The sequence below is a fragment of the Alligator mississippiensis genome, chromosome 14 (genome assembly GCF_030867095.1).
Source record: "Alligator mississippiensis isolate rAllMis1 chromosome 14, rAllMis1, whole genome shotgun sequence".
Classification (NCBI taxonomy): Eukaryota; Metazoa; Chordata; order Crocodylia; family Alligatoridae; genus Alligator; species Alligator mississippiensis.
The window spans coordinates 40,090,539-40,112,097 of NC_081837.1; the positions used below are offsets into that span (position 1 = coordinate 40,090,539).

The 21,559-nt window shown below is 52.6% G+C and overlaps 1 protein-coding gene across 4 annotated transcripts in view; it reads right to left on the reverse strand.

Annotated features, from left to right (window-relative positions):
* Positions 1-21,559, reverse strand: part of PIK3C2B (phosphatidylinositol-4-phosphate 3-kinase catalytic subunit type 2 beta) — a 62,865-nt gene that overhangs the window by 30,276 nt on the left and 11,030 nt on the right. For 2 of the 4 annotated variants that reach the window (XM_014609145.3, XM_059717608.1), the window contains exons 2-5: positions 7,380-8,408; positions 2,350-2,450; positions 1,151-1,305; positions 751-871 (exon numbers count right to left, since the gene is read on the reverse strand). In XM_014609145.3, coding sequence (XP_014464631.1) covers positions 751-871; positions 1,151-1,305; positions 2,350-2,450; positions 7,380-8,321 — 1,319 coding nt within the window. In that variant the 5' untranslated portion in view covers positions 8,322-8,408. Of the gene's footprint in view, positions 1-750; positions 872-1,150; positions 1,306-2,349; positions 2,451-5,079; positions 5,454-7,379; positions 8,409-8,773; positions 8,912-21,559 lie in introns of those variants that run through there. The other 2 variants (XM_059717606.1, XM_019477301.2) reach the window with 2 other exon arrangements.

Genomic DNA, 21,559 nt, shown 5'->3' on the forward strand with positions numbered 1-21,559 from the left:
TCAACTTTTTCCCCCAGCTCTGGCCATACACCAAACCTTACCTCCCATCAGCTGGCCCCAGCTGGCAGCTTTCCCCAGCCACTTAAAAACAGACACTGAAAATTAAGTTCAACTTGACTGTCTGCCTCAGCCACTTCCCTAAGTAGCTTTGTTGCTTATATTATTTTTCTAAAGAGCTTATTTTGGGTGCTCTTTCATAGTCATAGCTCTCTCCAAGCTCCTAGGCACATGGAGTCGCTTGGGGTTGCTTATAGTCTGCAGCAGGAGACTGGGGCTTCCCAGTGCCTCTCTCTCTGATGTCAGGAGGCAGTAGATGGAGTGGCCCAGGTGGGGTTCAAACTTGTGTCCACTTAACCCAGTTATTGGTCAGTACTGATGCCTTCAACAGAAACCCCTTGGGTGCCAGGCCGTTTGGAGGCATGAGCAAATTAAGAGAAATGACCAAACTACTGGAAACAGCTCATCTCCTGGGCACAGCACAGCACTGGGGGTAGATGGGCTGGAGGCTGCAGTAGGACTCTGTCCATGAGAACGTGCAAAGGAGAAAGAAAGAAGAATGCAAGAAAGAAGATAAGATGGAGACTCAGGGCCTCCTCTTCTCCCACTGCAGCACACCACAGGGTCCTTCTCTCTCCAGCACCCCCAGCTCCCCCAACCCCAGCGGGGCTTGGATGCCCCAGGCCTGCCAGGTCAGGGCAGGCTGGTTGGGGCCACATGTACAAGCAGCTGGCCACCACTCAGGCAACTCACTTTTGCAAGAACTCCTCCAGGCCGCAGAGCTTGAGCACGAAGTTATCCACATCAATGTCATGCAGCTCATCGTGGGTGTAGCACAACGTCTGGTAGATGAGCAGATCCACCGTGGAGGAGCCTGCAGGGCAGGGAGGGAGCAAAACCAGCAGAGTGAGCATTAGACCACAGAGCATCAGTGATCAAGACTTGCTACACTTTATAACGTGGCAGCCATCTTCTAGGAGAGGAACCACTGATGCACTGAGCGGAGCTGGCAGGAACAAGGCAGAAGACACCACTCGCATGGTCACGGTGACCTGAGGCCGTGCGGATCTCTCAGGGCCCGAAGGAGGCTGGTTTCACAGGCAGATACGGGGGGAGGAAAGCACAGGCATTTACCACCCGAGAGGAGACTTACAGTCACAAGTGAAGGTGAGTGGCTCCTGGAGGCTGTCGTACACCACGGTCACCTTCAGGCTGATGCCATGGCCCAGGTGCTCAGGGCTGAGGTTGACGGCACTCCAGACGTAGCCGGTGAGGGAGTAGTCCTTGATGCTGTAACCAGACCTCAAGCTGCAGGAAGGATGAGAGGGGGAAGGACGAGGAATCAGGGATGCCCAGCTGCACCCAGCCCACAAAGGGCTGTACCCCTACAGTGTCAGAAAGACTCTGTCCTTGCCCCTGGCTCCTCCTGTCTTTACACCCAAGCTCCAAGTGATTTGATCCATTCACATGGCCTCCAACACCAGTGAAGCACATATCTATCTCTCCTCCTGTCTCCCTCCACACCTCAGCCTGGCTCCATGGTGTTTCCTTGCCAAACAGAGCTTGAGGGAACCCACCTGAGCTTCTTAACTCCTGGCCACCAGCCTCATCCTCTCCCTCCGCCCCCTGCCCCTGACGGCAGCACCTCGCTCCTCCCCAGCACTCAAGCTCACAGAGGAGTGTTGTCTTGGACTCCATCCTCTCTCTAGCCCAGATACCAGCTGCCTTCGCTGTTGTGTCCACTTCCCCATGAGCCTCTGTGCCTCCCTGCAAGCCGCTCTTTACATGTAGAACATCCTGTGTGGACTAATCCCCACCCTGCCCAACCTCATCCCAACATTGCTTGTGATGGAGCAGAGCCCAGACTCTCTCAAGACCCTTAGTGTCTCCCCTCTCTGCCCCTCTGAGAAGCTCTCCCAGCTTGATATCCTGCCACTGGGCTGAAAGGAGCATCTTTATTTTGTCTCCCTGGATGCCTCTATTTATAACCTTCAAATGCCAACAAGACATGGCCTCCCCCATCCTCCCCAGAGCTCCTTGGCACTGGGTTGAGCCAAAGAGTCTAGTCAAGGCCCAGGAGAAATGGGCTTGTCTCCTCACCGCTAGCTCCATGGGAATAACTCTTTCCCCTGGTGATGATGCATAGCCGCAAAGCTGCACAAATAGTGGAGACAACAAAGGACAGTTCTTTCATTGTCTGCATTAATTAAACCTCAGTAATTAAATCCCCAGGCCGTTCCAGCCACTGCTGCACTGAGACACCCTCAAGCCCCTGTTCGACCACACAGGTTGGCCAACGAGAAACCCTGGAGAAGTGGTGTGAGCGCTTTCCAATCCCGACAGGGCACTTACACATCCAGCATGTGGCAGAAGGCAGCCACCTCTTCATCCCTCTCCTCGGAGACCTCAAACAGTTCATAGCCATTGGCCAAGGAGTGCGGGCGGGAGGCGACCTAGCAAAGAAAGAGGGAGAGACAGTAGCAATGAAGCTCTCACAAACTGAAGCCCCCATGCTGTGCAATGGCACCAATTTCCAGGGAAATGCCTCTGATAGAAACTGCCATGCCAGCGAGTCCAGCCCCCTGGGTTCAGAGGCAACATTTATCCCAAAGGGTCTACAACACCATCCACTCCAGCCCCTCTTGCACACCGCAGCTGCAAAGCTCCCCATGGGAGACAACCCTACCGCATACGGGACAAGACAGCAGTCCCACTTCCCCCTATTTCTTCACTGGACTCTAAACCTAGGCTGGGCGAATGCCACACAGCCACCATGCATGGTAGAGCATGACCACCGGATTAGCTGTCTTATTCTACACTGGTGCTACAGCCCATATCCCCACCGGTAACCACAGTTCACGTGAGAGAGACAGCAAGCTGCGTGTCCCGTAGTTCATAGCATCACAGCTCACTGTGCCACTCTGCTTGTTTTCCCGGGGCATTATGAGACAGCTGGACCCAAGCTGGGTGCTGTTACCTCCAGTGCTACTGGGGCATGTTCCACTGAGTATGTCCCTTACATGCGAAAATTAAGAGAAATCCCTTAACAAAATAAAAAGCAGCAGGCCAATGAGGAGCCAGTGGGTAGAGCTAAGAAAATTCTCTTTCAACTTAAATGTCTCTCAAAAGACTTTTTTTTCCCCAAGAAAAAAATGAGCATTTCCCACAGGCTTGAAAGGCTCCGAATCAATTGCTTTTGCTTTCCCTTCCCCCAAGTTTTCTAGTGGAAACAAACCAGAGAAGGAGGGAGGTGAAAAACAGAAAAGGGTTCAGTTTTTGTTTTATTGGGAGAAAAACAAAAGCTGCAGAATTTGTGAATGAAATGAAAATTGTTCCACGTTTTCCATGCAAAATGGGCCGTGTTTCTCTACCTGCTCTCATAGCAGCTAGTTGTGGAATTCACTGCTGCAAGATAATGCTAAAGACCAAAGACTACAACGGCATAAAAAGAAAGGATGAGAAGGGCACGCGTCTGATCCAACACTGCTGAGGAGAATGGGCATCTTCTGACCCGCATGCTTCATCCCTTAACTCAAGGGGTCAGGAAGAAACTTCTAAGCTGCCTCCAAAGACAAAGACACCCCAAGAGGGCAGACACTTGGGAGCTCAAACCTACAAGACTTGGCTGAGATGGCCCTGCTAGTGAGTCAGTGGCACAGCTAAGCTCAGGAATCCCAGTTCTTTAGCTCAGCCACAGGCCCTTCTCCACCAATGAGCTCTGGGACGCTCAGCTGGAGGGCGTTAGGGAATTCAGGATGTGATTACTAAGCAGCACATGGAGTATCTCCCCCAGCTTCTTCTACGGCTAGTAATGTTCTTTATATAGATCACACCCGGGGGAGCAGATCCTCAGCCCCTTGAAAATCCCTCTGCATCACTAGGGGGGAGCTGCTTGCAGGCAGCAGCTGAGGAATCTCACAGGGTTCCCAGGGGGGTGCTCAGCTGCTGGGCGCCCCAGCAATCCCAGCTAATGAGCTGAAATACTATCTGCTACCACTGAAACAGGGTTGAGACCATGCTGTCTGCAGCTGCAGGGGTGGGTTTGTCCACCATGGCAAGGGGAAGGGCAGGATACTTGGCAGAAAGGCAGTTACCTCTACCCTCCCCAGGGTCATCAAGCCCTGCCCCACACACCTGAGAATCTGCTTTGGGCTTGGCTTCAGAGTCCAGCTATGCAAACCAGGCAGTGCAGCCCAGCCTCCGCACCAATGCAACGCCTACAGCTGCCGGGAGCAGCTGTAGGCAGTTCTTTCCACCCCCGAGGGGACATGAAGACAGAAAGGAGGGAGACTCAGAGACAGCGGCAGCAGAGCTGGAGAAGCATTAGCAGGTCCCAGCTGGTCTACAGCAGACCATTTCTTGCGGTTCATTTTCCAGCATGCTGGCAAGCCCCTTCTACAAGGCCCCAGCCACGAGGCATCCACCCCTTCCCTCGCAGAGACTATTCAACCACGCGCTAGTCCTAATTATATTCCAGAAGTGCTTGGAGGCCCCAGCTGCAATCAGGGCCCCAGGGTGCTAGGACCTGCATATATACAAAGTGGAAAGTGTCCTTCACCGCTTACGCAGGGAGGACAAACAATGGAGGAAGAGAGGCCTTGCCCAAGGTCAGACAACAAGTCAGTGCCGGAAACAGACCCCGAATCTGTGAACATCTGAGACACAGCCCTTCCCCCTGGCCCACACGGCTCCATGGAAATAGAAGCCCACCGAGAGCAAGGCAGAGATGCCGCCATTTCTGAGTTTCTACGGAAGAATCAAAATGAGCACCCTGCTGGGTTTCGCTCCCAGCCACCATTCTCCTGTCCCCCATCCCCTCTTTCCTGAGTGCCACGCAGCAGCCCTCGGAGCGCCAGGCTCAGAGTGTGTGTGTGTGAGAGAGAGAGAGTGGGTGTGCAAGGGGGGGGGGGTCTCAGAGCCTCAATCACTCTTTCTGAGCACACAATGCTCCCACTGTCAGCCCAATTAACCCACAGAATAGCAAACAGCAGAGGCAAAAAGGGAGAGAACACAGCAGCCGCTAAGGACAATTTTAATGCTTCTTTCTAATTAGTTGCTGGCACCGAGGAAAGAGTGACTTACGTAACCCTTGCTGGAGGCCCCCGGCTGCATCTTCCGCTGACCGGGGAGAGGGGTCCGGCAGGGCTGAGCTGGGAATTCGACCTCACTTGTCTCTAGATCCTTCTCCTCCTGGAGGCACGAGCACCTCCATCAGATCCAAGAGGGCTTCCTCCCCACGCACGCCTGCACGCACGCGCTTCCCGAGGAGCTGTCAGTGCCATGTGCTGGGGTGGGGGTGGCAGCTCCCCACCGGCGGGGGGGACTCTGTACCTCTCCTCCAAGCAGGAGTTCAGCCAGGACAGTGCTGCAACATGGCTCAAAATAGCTTTTCTAAGGGGGGTGTCGCAGAAGAAAAACTCGCAAACTTGGCTGCAAAAGGATATTACACTCCTAACAGGAAAGCTCACGCTGCTCTTCAGAAGGAGACTCACAGCTCTTTCCGGAGGATCTTGTGATGTTTCACAAGCTCTTGGCATTGTTGCCGGGAGGAGCCAGAGACAACCGTCGGGGCTGGAAATGCAGCTTCAGTCCTGAGCTGGGAAAGCTATTGCTGGACACCACCTTTAGCTTGGACCTTAGCCTGGTCCTTATAAATAGCACATGCCGTTGCACACTCTTGAGCCGGTGTTTGAGGAAGCTCGTGTGTCACAACGGGCTGGGGAGCGGGGGCTCATCAGACTTAGCGCAGGCCTCACTTTGAGTGCCCTCAAAGCTCGCTTAGCACAGGGCTCAAAGCTCGCTTGGAGGTTTGAGTGTTGTGCAGTCAGAGCTGATCAATAAGAACCGAGTTTGGGCAGGTTTTAAAAGGCATTGCAGGTCTGAGTCCCAGCGACCACAGGCAGAGGCAGGAGAGCGCAGTTCTGAACTGACAGGCCACAGCAGGTAAAGGTGCCCTGGCCCTTTTTGCTAGAATAAAGATCCCAATGTACGGAGCCCCAGAGAGGGAAAGGTTCGTTACTATTAGCTCATTTGGCGGTGGAGGTGGCCTGATAGAGAAGAGATCTCAGAACTTGTGTGTGTCCCTAGGCCAGCAGACCTCAAATTACATTCGTGTAGCACTGTGCTGGAGGCTCCTCCATGCTCTGAACTGCTGCAAGCACCAGAGACACTTCCCAGCATTACAGTGCCATGCCAGCAACAGCTGCTGCAGAGAGGTGAGCGAACAGGAGAGCTTCCGCACAAAGGCAAATTGGAGGACAGGCAGCCTTAAGACCTTGTCTCAGTTAAGCGCTCAACTTAAGCACTTGGTGGCTGCGATTGCCCCCCCAAGAAGCACAGCCAGGCCTGGGGTGGAGCCCAAAAGGAAGGGAGAGACAATGAGAAGAGAGAGGAGCGAGCACGAGGTCTCTGGTGTGCAGGCTGCTCATTTTGCAGCAAGATCACAACCAGCTGCTGACTGAGCTGGGACAGGATTTGCATTTCTTCCCCCCTCTTCCCCTGCTGCCTCTGGCATGGCTGATGCTCCCCTCCCGAAGGGTTAGGGCCATGGCCTGGTGATCCAACACCCCTGGGGTAGTGGTGCCTTCAGGAAAGTGATCCTATTAAAGCCCCCAGGGGGTGGTGACTAAGTCAGGGCACAGATGCCCCTAACAGAGAGACACGTGACGGTGCACTGGGGAGCAAAGGAAACCCAGCAAACCGTCCGGAGCAATCACGATTCCCCAGCTGTCAATGGGAGAAAGGAGATGCACGCGCGCGCGTGCACACACACACACACACACACACACACACACACACACACACACACACACACACACACATATATATATCTCTAGGCCTACATGTCAGGCACTTGCCTCAGTGCAAACCCACATCTTGGTTTATCCAGCACCTGTTGCTTCCCTGCCTCTCCCCCATCATCACTACCCCCACATAACCCAGCTGTCTGCCAGCTAGCCGGGTCTCACGCTCAGCGCAGCGGCTTTACACAGCATTGTTTTACAAACACTCATGAACTCTGCATTTTGGAGCCAGTGCCACCTCCCCTCCCAATGGAGCACTATAGAGCCCCGCCACCCCCTCCTCCCATCCTGCTCTGTGCCCAACAGCTCTGCCCGATTCTTCTACTGATCCCTTTCTCGTGTAGTGCAAGCATGGTCCATCCCCCTGGTGAGCTAGCTATGGGTCGGGTGAGGATATGGAGCAGAGCTCCTAGAATAGGGGCAACCCCTTCTCAACTGAGCCCTGGAGGGTCCAGCTCAGGGGGAGAGTGGTTGAGGATGAGAAGAAGCCACCTGGGCGTGGTGATGGTAGGGTACATCACCCACTCCTCTCATCCCCAGCCCCTGATGGGGGTGGAGAAAAAAAAGAAAGCTTCTTACCGGATCCACCGAGATCCTGCGGTTCTTGTTGGGCGTCACGTTCTTCCGGTTGCCGAACCTGGAGACGTAGGTCCTGGGTGGGACTTGGGGCGGCATGGTCTTGCTCCGTGCCACTGGCTTCCCAGTGGTCTCCTTCTCAAAGAAGCTCCTGCCTTCCTTCCAGCCCCAGGTCGCCTCCCTCAGCAGCGCTGCATCATAGGTAGACTTCAGATTGAGGCAGGTGATGGCATCATTGATGCCGTCATAGTCCACCAGGCCATACGGGTCTTCCTCCGAGATCCTGCGGCCCAGCAGCTTCCGGTCAGCCTCCTCATGGGCCGAGGAGAACATATTGATGTCGTTGGGCTGGGACCCTTTGTAGGATGGTGGGGAGCCCTTAAAAGAGGAGTGGTTCACCTCCGAAGAGCTCCAGATGGAGATACGAGGAGGCAGCGGAGGAGGAGAGAGCTTCTTGGGGGAGCTGCCACTGCCATCGTGGCGCGAGGTCCCATTGAGCGGCTCGGGGAGGAAGTCTCCTCCCGAGCTTTCAAAGATATATAGGTAGTCGCTGGAGAGAGGCCCCTTCAGCCAAGGCTGGCTTTCTGGCTCAGGCAGTGGGCTGGATGAGGTAGTATTGTGGGTGCCCAGAGGTCTCGAGCTCCCCTGGACTGCAAGGGAGTTGTAATTGAGGGTGGGGTCCGAGCCGGAAAGACCTCGCATGATCTTGATGCTGTTGCAGTCATTCCTGACGGACGGCTTGTTGTAATCCAGATCTGGATCGTCCCAGGAAATGAGGGGCCGGTCAGTGTTTTGCTTGGCCTGGCTCTCCTCCTTGTCCTGCCTCAGGCGGGACAGGGCATCATACTCCATTTGCAGGGCCTCGGCCAGCGCCAGCTCCTTCCGGCTGATCCCCACAGACTCCAAGGACTTCCAGTGCTCTCCATTTCCCCTGGTAGCAGACATCGCTCCGGGAACAAGTGCCAGGGACTGGCCGCTACTTCCTGCGGGGCTCAGGCGTTAGGAAGAAAGGCATGCTGGCCCGCCGAGCACCTACGGGAGAGAGCAAGAAGGACCATCAGAACCAACACCCCAACCCCGTCGAGACCTTGTGCTGATGCAGGTTTTTGGACCTGCTGAACACCTGAAACACAAGAACGCATTGCATTAACTTAAACAATATAGACCTTGAAGCAAGGTGCGTGGTTCAGACTAGCAACCTCAGCCAGCTGAGTCCCATGGCCAACAGTCACCGTTCACAAAGTGTGTTAACCTTTTAAAGAGACCAGAAAAGACAAAAATAAAAGCAGCTAAAGGGTTTGAAATGCAGAGCGTGAAGGAAGGCTTCTATCTGAACCGTGCGCCTTAGGCCCACTCCCATCCGCTTTAGAGAGCCTTTTGTGAAGAACCCTTCCCACCTCTCATCCCTGAGGCTGAATTTTTAGATAGGCTTGACAATGGTACTACGTGTCCTTTCTGCCGAAGAGGGGAAGGGTGAGTGGAGAAGGACTGGAGCCATGGTTGTTGATCTTGCTGCTGAAGTCCAATCAGGTTTCCTTGAGGACAAAACAAGATAAAGGAGGAGAAAAGAACAGCAAAGATAGCAAATTCAGCTTCTGCTTCTAGTGCTGACTCTTACTGCTGCAGAAAGACAGCTACAGCCCCTTCAAGACTGTGCAAACTTGTACCGGTGTTAAGCTACCACAGACGCTGAGTTTCAGCCGCCTGTCTGATTCCAGGGTCACGGCACTACTGAAAAAGATAGTCCTGATCACCTAAAGTAGAACCTTTTTGCATATGAGGCAGGGCAGAAATACCAAAGAAAAATGGGGCTGAACCTCTCCCTGGCTCAGTCTGGTCAGGTCATTTTTTAGGAGCAGGACTATGAAGGCCTAAAGGTGATACAGGAGGGTCCCAGACTCCCAGGAGGTGGTGGAGGTGGCCATGCTCATATTCAAGCTTGCTCTTGTCAGTCACCCCATTCCCCTGATGTCAAGGTCAAATGGTGCAATGGGCTGAACAACACATCCTCTTATTGCACCAGGCAAGCTTAATCTCTGGCACGGTAGTTCTGGTCCATTGATCTCTGGCCTCGTGCTCCTCTGGTGGTATCACAAAGCCATTCAAAATGTTTGCAAAGGGAAAGGCAGGGAGGAAGCAGTCCTGTGAACTTAAGACCTGATGCTTAAGCACAGATGAGATTTTGCAAAACACCTACAGGCTGCCCCATCTCCATTACAGGACCAAGAACGGGGGCTTCCTCTCCTTCAGGGAGCCCTGAAAACTCCCAGCTGCTGTGGAGCTGGGAAGCACGGGCGCATTTGAAATGCTGAACACTACTAAAGAATAATCAAGGCACGAGTATGCATGGGCTGATCCAGTACATGCCAGACAAGATGAGCCACGTGCACCCTGCCATGTGGAGCCTCAAAACGGCAAGTTACTTTCTGGGATTCAGATGTGGAAAAAAAAGGCAAAGCAAAAAAAAAAAAAAAAGAGAGAGAGATTCAAGCTGCCTTCCTGCTCCTTGGCCCTGAACCAAAGCATTCAAACCACAGTGACCGCAGGGCTCGAGAACATAGAGCCAGGTTCCCCTTTGCCTCCGATAGATCTTGTTTCCTGGAACTCAGCTCTCAGCAGCATAGACACCCGAGGTCCCTGCCAGGCCTACATGATGCTGCTCTGAGGAAGGATATTTCACCTCCTTTTCCCTTCCTAGAAAAATAAATAACTAAGTGGATGTTAAACAGGAGGGTGGAATGAGCCCAAAGCTTCAGGACACGAGCCCAGGGTACGGTCGGATCCCTGGAGCTGCCTGCCAGCTCAACATCTGCTCTCTTTGCTTCGGAGTCTAGGTTTTGGGGCTTCCGAAGGGAAAGAGGCATGGGATCATTCAGGCTGCACTGATATAGAGCTGTTCTTTATCCCAAAACCCACAACCATCCTGGGAACAGAGGAGTGGAGGCCAATTAATACAGTTTTTAAAGGGAAAGAATCGGATTTTCCCCCCATCATGTTTGTTTCAAGTGTAGGAGAAGAATCAGACCGGGTATTACAGCTTAGTGACATAAAGGTGCCCTGTACTGCATGGCATCAGGAACTCTCCACGAGGGTCCTGAGACTCAAACAGGTAACGGCTAATAGAGATTTCCCTTCTGCGATTCCAAGATCCCCCTGCTCCTGCTGGCATCTCTAGGGTCAACGGTGAAAAGCCTAACTCAGGATATGACATGATGCTCTGAGCTGCTTACCTATCGATGATGCACTGCTGCTGGGCAAGCCCATCCTAGTTGTACATCCTTGTCCCAGGTGGGGGTGCAGTATTATAGCTGCCATCATTTTCACAGCTCAGAGAGCCAGTGGCCCACAGGATGGTCACTCAGCACCTCACCCCAAGAACTGGACATTTAGATGGTCACATGAAAGACCCTCTCCCTGGACAGCACCTTGTCCCTGCTGCCTCACCCCAACACTGCTCCCCAGAGGTGTCTGTGGGACCACTGGCAGGTGAAATACAACCAACTTGAAGAGGGGGATTCCCTGATTGCAAGGTCAGTAGGTTCTACCCTCCAAATCCACATTTTCCGTGGCATGTTTTGCTCCCTCGGGTTGCTTCAGGCTCACAAAGGAAAAAAAAATCATGAAAATCTCCTTGCAGTGAGTCAGTGCAAACAAAAATGCAAGATGCTGCATGTCAGAAGACAGGCAGGTTGCAGCGGTCTGTTCTAAGCCAAAAAGGGAGAGAAAATCATACAATTGTGAGCACAAATCAGGCAGAGAGGGGATTAGGCACCTAAGTCTTTTCATAGCTTCATAGTTTCATAGATGTTAGGGTCGGAAGGGACCTCAATAGATCATCAAGTCCGACCCCCTGCATAGGCAGGAAAGAGTGCTGGGTCTAGATGACCCCAGCTAGATACTCGTCTAACCTCCTCTTGAAGACCCCCAGGGTAGGGGAGAGCACCACCTCCCTTGGGAGCCCGTTCCAGACCTTGGCCACTCGAACTGTGAAGAAGTTCTTCCTAATGTCCAATCTAAATCTGCTCTCTGCTAGCTTGTGGCCATTGTTTCTTGTAACCCCCGGGGGCGCCTTGGTGAATAAAACCTCACCAATTCCCTTCTGTGCCCCCGTGATGAACTTACAGGCAGCCACAAGGTCGCCTCTCAACCTTCTCTTGCGGAGGCTGAAAAGGTCCAGTTTCTCTAGTCTCTCCTCGTAGGGCTTGGTCTGCAGGCCCTTGACCATACGAGTTGCCCTTCTCTGTACCCTCTCCAGGTTATCCGCATCCTTCTTGAAGTGCGGCGCCCAGAATTGCACGCAGTACTCCAACTGCGGTCTGACCAATGCCCGATAGAGGGGAAGTATCTCCTCCCTGGACCTATTTGTCATGCATCTGCTGATGCACGATAAAGTGCCATTGGCTTTTCTGATGGCTTCGTCACACTGCCGGCTCATGTTCATCTCGGAGTCCACTAGGACTTCAAGATCCCTTTCCACCTCTGTGCCACCCAGCAGGTCATTCCCTAGGCTGTAGGTGTGCTGGACATTTTTCCTCCCTAGGTGCAGCACTTTGCATTTCTCCTTGTTGAACTGCATCCTGTTGTTTTCTGCCCACTTGTGCAACCTATCCAGGTCTGCCTGCAGCTGTTCCCTGCCCTCCGGCGTGTCCACTTCTCCCCATAGCTTTGTGTCATCTGCAAACTTGGACAGAGTACATTTGACTCCCTCGTCCAAGTCGCTGATGAAGACATTAAAGAGTATCGGTCCAAGGACCGAGCCCTGCGGGACCCCACTGCCCACACCCTTCCAGGTCGAGACCGACCCATCCACCACGACTCTCTGGGTGCGACCCTCTAGCCAATTTGCCACCCACCGGAACGTGCAGTCATCCACATCACAGCCTCTTAACTTGTTCACCAGTATGGGGTGGGATACCGTATCGAAGGCCTTCCTGAAGTCTAAGTATACGACATCCACCCCTCCTCCTGTGTCCAGGCGTTTCGTAACCTGGTCATAGAAAGAGACTAGGTTGGTCAGGCACGATCTGCCCGCCACAAACCCGTGCTGGTTTCCCCTCAGCATAATTTGCCCTGCCGGGCTCTCACAAATGTGAGCCTTGATAATTTTTTCAAAGACTTTACCAAGGATGGAGGTGAGACTGACCGGCCTATAATTGCCCGGGTCCTCCTTCCTCCCCTTTTTGAAAATGGGGACCACGTTAGCCCTTTTCCAGTCTTCTGGGATTTGGCCCGTGCGCCACGAGCGTTCAAATATTCCTGCCAGTGGCTCTGCAGTGATGTCGGCCAGTGCCTTCAGCACCCTCGGATGGAGCTCGTCCGGGCCTGCTGACTTAAAGGCATCCAGTTCTTCCAAGTGCCTCTGCACCATCTCAGGGTCTACGCATGGCAGTCTGGCGCCTTGCTGCTGCCTCTCTACAACCCCCGTGAGAGACTTGTCGTGCCCCTCACTTAGGAACACTGAGGCAAAGAACTCGTTGAGGAGTTCAGCCTTGTCCCCCCTGTCTGTCACCAATTGTTTCTGCCCATTTAGCAGCGGTCCTATTCCTCCCTGGGCCTTCCTTTTACTCCCAATATATCTAAAAAAACATTTCTTGTTGTCCTTTACTTGGGTTGCCATCCTCAGCTCCATGGTAGCCTTGGCCCGCCTAACTGCCTCCCTACAAGCACGAGCAGAGGAGGTATATTCATCTTTAGTGATCTCACCCTGTTTCCACTTTTTATGTGCTCCCCTTTTGGCCCTTAGGCTGCTCTGGATTTCTCTGGTCAGCCATGGAAGCCTCCTGGCCCCTTTCCCTCTTTTGCCTCGCTCGGGGATCGTCTTGCTTTGTGCCCGAAGGATCGTTTCCTTTAGGCACAGCCACCCTTCTTGGGCACCCATCCCATCAAAACTCCTACTCTGCAGTGCATCCTTGACTAATCGCCTGAATGCATTGAGATCAGCTTTCCTAAAGTCTAGCACTTTCACCCTACTAGTTACCTTACCCACTCGCCGTCTTATGTTGAATTCTAATATAAGGTGATCACTGTCTCCCAAATGGCTACCGATCTGGAGGTCCCCTATCATGTCATCTCCCGTCGCCAATACCAGATCCAGTATGGCATTCCCCCTAGTGGGACCATGCACCTCCTGTGTCAGGTGGAGGTCCTGTACACAAGTTAGAAACCTGCGTGAGCAGTGGGACCTTGCTGTCTGCGTCTCCCAGCAGATGTCTGGGTAGTTTAGGTCCCCCATGACTACCGCCTCTTTAGCTTTTATGGTCTCCGAGAGTTGCCTCAGGAGCCCCGCATCTATTTCTTCCCCTTGGTGTGGGGGTCTATAGCAGACCCCTACCACCAAATCCCTTTCTCCTTGCCCCCCATGTAGCCTAACCCACAATCCTTCTACTTCCTCAACCTCGGTTTCTGTTTTGATGAGGGTTGATGTATATTGCTCACTGACAAAGTGCAACCCCCCCCCCCCCCCTTTCTTCCCCGACCTGTCCTTTTTGCATCGACACACCTTGTTGCATCCAGGCCTCCAAACCGGATGCTGAAAGCAAGTCTGAAAGACTAGGGGGCAGCATCACACAGTATAATTCAGATAATTTCATGTGGATATGATTTCTAATGGTGTAAGGGGCTTAATTCTCTGCTTGCTTATACTTGTGCCTCTCCGGTCACCTCAGAGAAAGTCACTCCTGAGTTACCACTGTCAATGAGAAAAGGATGGGCCTTGGGAGTCCCATGTCCCAGCACAGGTGCTGTTCCCCATGCAACTGAGAGCTCTTATTCCATTAGAAATGGCTGAGCTGCACCCTCCAGAGCCTGTTTCTCCAGCTGCCCACAGCCCCAGGCACCTTGACATTAGCAGACAGGGCTGAGCAAAGAGGCGGGCGACCATCTGCACTGGAAATACAGTAACCATAATTCTGCGGGTGCCAAACTCTGAACGCACATATACCAGGCAATAAAACCTCAGCGCAGCCTCTGCCCAGAGAAACCCAGCCAGCCCGGGATCAACAGCTAGGAGAAAAGCGAGGCAAACACCTGCTAGAGCCAGAAGGAAAATGGAAAGCATGGACTGAAGAGGAGCGGTATCACACCCTGTTCAAGCTGTGTCTGGTCTGCTCGGGAAGGGGGAGGCTTGGAGATGTGCCCCCATAGATGACCCAGCGCAGCAGTGATGTCACCTTTCTGGAAATGGTCCACCTTGAACTTCTAACACCTCCTTAAGGGCAATGGGGAGAGGGAGAGGCTGCGCTAAGGCAAGGGAAGCGGGGAGGGGAGGGGTAAGACCAGCTGCCACAATGTCCTTAAGGTACCAAAGAAGCCTGAGGACATGGCCCAAATTTCTGGCGCTACAAACTCTCCTGTTCCAGCAGGACAGCAAAGAAATGGCGTGCGGGTGGGAAAACCTGCCCCAGTGGTAATTTAATATAGACTGTGCTGTCCTGTGGGATGGGCTGGGATGCAAGAGAGAGAGAAAGGGGGAAAAAAAAAGGGAGAGAAAGAAAAGAAAGGAAACAACACAGGAGTAAAAAGCAAAAGAGAAAGATAGAGTGGGACGTGCGTGGGCAAACTTGCAGGTAAAGTGTGCACGTGCGTGCATGTGTGCACATGTGCACCTCCGTCCATACAGAGCTGCACGGAGGGGCTCCTTCCTCATCCAGCCCTGCTTCTCATCACTCCAGGCCCGGGAAGCAGTTTCCTGTGGGAATGCCGAAGCTGTCCCCCTGGGCAGCAGACCCGGCTTCCCACAAGTTTGCTTGCTGTGGTTAGTGCAGCACCAGCAGGATTTCCGCCGGCTGATCGGTGGCCTGCTGTCACCACACCGAGGGCTAGGCTGACCCAGCTTGGCCAGACTTCTGCGCGGCCTAAACAAAGAAACCCACAGAAACATGGCCACAGCGGGAGACTGCAGTGCTGCCTCACAGCCCGGCTTAGCTCCGTACCCGGGCTGCTGCAGGGCTCACGTACTGCAAGGGCATCAGGGGAAGACTCCTTTGCATGTGCTGCTGGCCCTGTGTGGGTCAACAGTGGTCTGGAAGGATGCCCTGAAGGTATCTGAGGGGACTTCAATCCCCATGACCAATGCAGACTGTCTGTTGAGACCCTGGAGAGGGACAGGGACACCAGTCCACTAGGAACTGGACTGAGACCTGCCAAAGTCACTCCACATGTAGACACCCAACAGCCTTCTAAAGGGAACGCTTTCAGTCACCACCACCAGGCACTCCATTCAGACAGTAATCCAGAGACGATGACTTCCTAGCCCTTTCCCAGGCACCCAAACCAGCCAGTTCCCTGCCAAAAACAACTCAGTCTACAGGCAGTGACGGCCAATGCCTCCAGACAGCGCTAACCAGGGGAACTAGGGAGGTTTATCAAAGTCAAGCAAGTAGCAGAACCAAAGACAGCAGCAATATTCTGGCCACACTATTGCCAATGCTGCAGCGAGCCGTCCAAACCAAGCCAATTAGTCAGCAATGCAGGGCTAGTCCCAGCCTGCCCCACACTCAGGATTGCCCCCCCCACAACACATGGGCACTAGATTAACCCTCCATCACTTCTATTTCCAAGAGGTCATTTATCCCCTCTGCCCCCAACACACTCCACCCCTCCTCTCCGCCAATACCATGCTGCTTTTCAGTCAAGACATATTTTTAAATTGAAAGTGGCTTTGCAACAATGTGGACATTTTCAATGGACTCCGTTTCCATTTCGGCTGAAAATTTGGGGCCTTTGGCAACTGAAAAAAGAGACTCCCAATATTACACACAAAAAAATCATCAGTTTGGGTCTTTGGACAATAATCCCAAGAATATGAAGGAAAAAATAACAAAATAAAGTGCTCAGGGTGGTAGGGTTGGGTTGTTTTTTTTTTTTATGGATGGGGAAAATATTTCTGCAGCCAGTTCTAGCTGAACAGCTCTGAAACAGCGAGCAAGCCCAACTCAGGTGGTTCACATGAGCAGGCATAACCTGGATACTAATCTGAAACATGTTTGTAGCCTGGGTGGATGGAGAATTGAGCAAACCACCCTAGCCACCACATAGCAGGGAGGACGGCATGTTCTACCATGACGAAGGACGCCTGCTCTCTCCTCAAGCCAGTGGTTTTGGAGCAGTCCGGTTATGCAGGATGCCTGTGTGATGCCTGGGTCTTGACCAGTGCACAGACTGAAGTGGGGACCGAGTGGCTTTCTGGCTGTCTTGGTGCCTTTGCCAGGCAAACTCAGAGTGGAGGCAAAAATTGGCCTAGTTGGCTGCGCCTCACTTAGTATAAGAGCTGCCATCCGTCTCCAGAGGCTGGCGAGCCAGTGAGGGCTCGTGCGTAGGCAGCAGAGGAAGATCAAAGGCAGAGGCAAAGCCACATGAAAGACTGTTCAAGCTCTACATGAATCGTGGCTACCCTGGCGTGTGGTCCAATCACCCTCCAGACCGCATCTGCAGCAGCCTCTAGCATTTACCTGGATGTTTCCAACCTGGCCCAAGCAGCGTGGGATGGATCGAAAGCCCGCTGGGCATAGCGGAAAGGCTCCCATCAACTCCAGTGGGCTTTGGATCAGGCCTTCAGGGACCTTGCAAAAAGGAAAAAGCAAGACCTGCGCCCCTCCCTCATGCCTGCCATCCCAGCAGGTGCCCAGCATGGCCTGGCACAGTCCCTGCTCCTGTTTCACCAGGCGACTCAGGTGGCACATCCAATGTCCAGGCAGCAGAATGCCATGTACAAGGGCAATTTTCAAAAGCCAAGCACAAGGGGTGAAGTCCACTACTGTGCAGAGGGCCAGCGCGGGGTCCGGGCACTGGAACTGGGCAGAAATAGGCTGGCAAAACAGACTCCCTGTCCAGAACATCTCAGGTGTGAGGACCTTTGGGCAAGCCAAAGGCAGGGCTCTCATGGAAGCCAGCCTGGATTCATGGTGGACTGTTGGACCACCGGCCGTGCTATGGCTCCCAGGCTCACCACCTTGAAGATGGGAGTAGGGACTCTACTGCTGCCCTCAGGTCTTCCAGGCTCCCTATGGCGAGGCTGCAACATACTGGTTACAAGCTTTTGAGCTTCCCTGCGCCCGACTTAGGATGCACCTCCAGTTTCCATAGGCTGTCTGTCCTCCCATCTCCGCAGTGCTGCAAACACCTGCCTCCTCCTTTGCTCCGGCCATGCTTGGAGCATTAGCTAAGCACCCGCCTGTCTTTCCATTGAAACACCCCTCTCTTCCCAACAGACTACTAAAAAGGTGACATAGGGCTGACGTTCGGCTGAGGAGAGCCCAGCCCAGGAGCTGAAGAGGCTGGAACCAGATTCCAAAAATGAGAATAATATTTTCCTCCTTAAAAAAAAAAAAAAAGTCTCCAATACATATAGAAAGGATTTTCTGACTTAGAATTTCCTGGCAATTTGTCAGGGTCACGGCAGAGCCGTGAAATGAGCATTTTCTGCCCCGCTTTCAGAGGACTTCTTCCCTTTGCTCATCTATTAATCTGCAAGCAGGAGGTTCGGTGAGAGGGAACTGAGACTCATTGAAGTTCCCAGGGGTTAAAGTTTAACCCCATCTCCCACGTGGTATTGTCAGTCCAAGGAGGGAGAGAGAGAGCCCAACAAGCCAGTTGAGCTCTTATCTGTAGCAGCAGCGTGAGTGCTCGGTCACCGAGATGTCCCGCTGGCGTTTGGCTCTCGGTTTGCACTGGCCAACAACTATAGGGAAGCACAGGCCGAAAGAGGATGCTGCTGCTCAGCGTTTCCCATGGTCAATGCAGAGCACAAATATTCATCAAGCCAGTGAGACAGGTGTTGACTGTCCCTTTTTGTTCCAGCGCAATGGATCCTGGTCCCCAACAAAGGCAACCACAATGAGGAGGAAGATGATGACAATGCACCCTTGGGTGCCCTTGGGTGTGGAGGTCCCCCTACAAGCAGAGGCTCTGATGTCCATGGGGCTCAGAACTGACCTGAGGCCCCTCAGTGAGGAACATCCATCATGAAGGTGGTGGGCTCTGGAGGATCATCCCCTGCCGAGACAGGAGGTTTGCTCCTTAACTCCCTTCCCTCTTTCCAGGCATGTTCCCCTCCTGCCAGGCCCTGCACTAAACAGCAAGGGGGTCATGCACAGACAGGCAGAGATTTCACACAGGGTCTCCTGGACCACCTGGGAAAGACACTTTGCTGCAAGCAAGAAGCCACATCCAACATGCCATGCCCAAAAGACACTGAAACCAAACCTGCTAACAGGAGTTGGACTGAGAAGCTGCAAAACACTCAAGAGCAATGAGGAGCCCTGTGACTTCAGCTGGACCATTCACAGGATTATAAATTAAATGCATGCTTAAGTACTTTGCAAATCCGGCAACTGATATCCTTAGCCTGAGGTCTCTCCATCCACTTTCAGCCCAGCCCAATGTTGCCAGCTCTCCTGATTTTACTGTAAACTCTCAGAACAGCTGATGCCTTCCTTAGAGCTCCAGGGCCTGGAGTCATGTGATTTAGGTGAAAAATCTCAGTGTCCATTTAGGAAGGGAAAAAAAAGCAGCAGCTTCTGCTCCTGTGCGTGAGCTGGATCTGAAGAACACAAAACCTGAGCCTCCTGCTACAGTGAGGCCAATCAAAGGAACTAACGCTGATTTTTTTAAAGAAATTGGAACATGACTTTTCAGCCAATCTTATGAGTTTTAGAACATTTGTGGTCAGCAACAATGCAAATCTGCTCAATTAAAAGCACACAGAAGGGCTGGGGCGTGACAACAGAGACATCCCAGGACGTCTGGAGAAACCAAATATCGACATTCCTATCCCTGAACCAGAACTCCCCTTTGACAATATTTTTTTGCTTTTTCCCTCTTTTAAGTCACTTGAGTCCAGTATATAGCTATACAGCTAGCACAACGCAGTCAATCATGCCAGGGTTTCTCTGTGGGTTTGTCTCAGAGGGTGTCCAATGACGTTTTTACAGAAAATTATACCCCGCTCCTTGGAAAGACTCAGAATTAAACACAAAGGATGAGGAGAAGGGGAGCTTTTGGGAAGGACTTTCAATACGCCGTCTCGAAAAGCTCTGGATTTTGGTAGTACCCACAGACTTTATTTTTCACATACCAGAGCGGTTGGTTCGCCCACAACCTCCCATGGCTGCAAACAATCCACAGCAGCTCTCGGTCTGAGACAAACAGCTGGGCTTTCAACTGATCAGCAACAAAGCCTGAGCTGTTGTCAACTGGCCTTACTTGGGTTTAGATATTTGGGGCCAAATCCGATCCTGGAGTAAACAGGGGAGCTGTGCAGTTCTGTTTATTTGTAGCCTGGTTGGCCACAGCCCTTCAGGTTCAGAATTGATTCCCAGGAGCTTTAAGTGAAACCCATCTAAGGGTGTGACTGCGCACAAAACCTGTTCCACTTTCACCTTCCAGCACAGATTAAGCAATACAACCCCCCTTGCATGAATGTAGCTATACTGGTATGATGGGCTGCCTGAGCCTCAATAGCCCATCACACTAGCACACCAGTTTCTGCAGCCAACAGCACACACAAGGGCGTGATGTCACCATTACCCCAGTTGCCTTTGACATCCTCCAGCTAGAATGACCAGTGGCCAGGGAGTGACCAGGGACCCAGGGTAGTTGAGCGGGGACAGCTTATAGCACAAGTCCAGCCCAAGGCTCAAACTCACCCCCCCTGGATTGCCTTACCCCCTCTGCCACTTCCCCTCAGTTATGCTGGTACAGAAGAGCGTTAACAGGTTCCCCTCCTCTATGGGAAGGGCAATAAACTAAACCAGTATAAGGAATCTTTATTCTGGTATAACCGCATCTACCCTTAGGGGTTGTAGGAGTATAATTCCAGAGGTGGGGGAAAAAAAATCACAGCCTTAAATGAAATGGCTCCATCAGCACAAAGTCTGCGAGCAGACCAGGTCCAAGGCTCTCATTTGGGTTAGAGAGACCAGATGCTAGTTATTAAGTCCCAGCAGACTCAGAGAAAGCAGGTTTACTGTTCTTTTAAGGACAGTTTGTGAGTGGGCTGTGATACCTGAAAGACCCCACTTTGAATTGCTCTATTATTTTGTGCGCCTTGCATTGCACTGAAAATTGGTAGGTCCTGACCCAACACCCAGGCACTGCTTCCCAGTAGCTATTCTTTGACCAGCAATAAGTGATATAGAGCTGCCTGCACGAACGTACCTGACACCCTCCCAACTCCGCATCTCCGCTGTGAAGTTAGGAAAAACGAGGGTTTGATCTGAAGCCTGTTCAAGTCCATAGAAAAATTACCCTTGATTTAATGAAGGAGGAAGTCATGAATGCTTGAAGGAAGGGAGATCAGCCTCTGGTGACTGCTTTAGGAGTGACAGGAAGTGGAGTGCTGCAGCTAGCTCACTGTTATCAGGGACTTTAGCCTGGCAGCCCAGGTGATCCTCTAAAAACAAGGCAGCCCTGGCTGCCAGCCACAAAACACAAGGTCACCTCCCACATCTGGGCTGACCATGGCCATTACGGAGTGCTCCAGGTGTGCTTTATTGTTACTGGACTCTCTCTCGTGAGTTAAGTTCTCCCAGCAGGGCTGCTGCTTAACTACAACCTGATTACACAGCCAGTGAAGTCTCTCCATTAACAGATGAGCCCTGCGCTGCCCACACCGATAAAGGCTGACTCAAATCCAATATCCTGTCTCCAGCATCTGCTGCTCCCGAAACCGCTTTATGAGCAATTATGGAATAGGGGAAAGTGGTGCCTGATCCCTCAGTCACTTTGTGGCCAGCTGAGCCCTGAAGCATGGGGTTGACGAAAGAAGAGATAGGCAAGGGCTGCCCCACGTGATGGTGGAGATTGCCTTTATTCACGGAAATGTAAGCCAGAGGGAGGAGACTGGAAGAGATGATACTGCGATGATGGCTCAGGGGCTAAGACACATGAGGGGCACCCCCCATGGAGGGATGCAGCCATCAGCATGACGCAGGCGGGTTTTTGGAAGAACTTAGTAGCTCCCATTGCTCCCCCTTGCAGGGATGGGGGGGAATTTTCCAACGCTGTTCATGAGAAGGGCTGAGCTCGTAGGAAGATCTGGTCCACGTCCATTTGGGGATAATCAGCAAACAGACCAAAAGGCCGGCGAATTCGGTAATGAAGAGCTTGGTGCTAGTCACTCACCCAGGTCTCCAACCTGGCTTGGCAGTGGCTCTGTGCCACAGAACATCCACTTCCCCCCCATG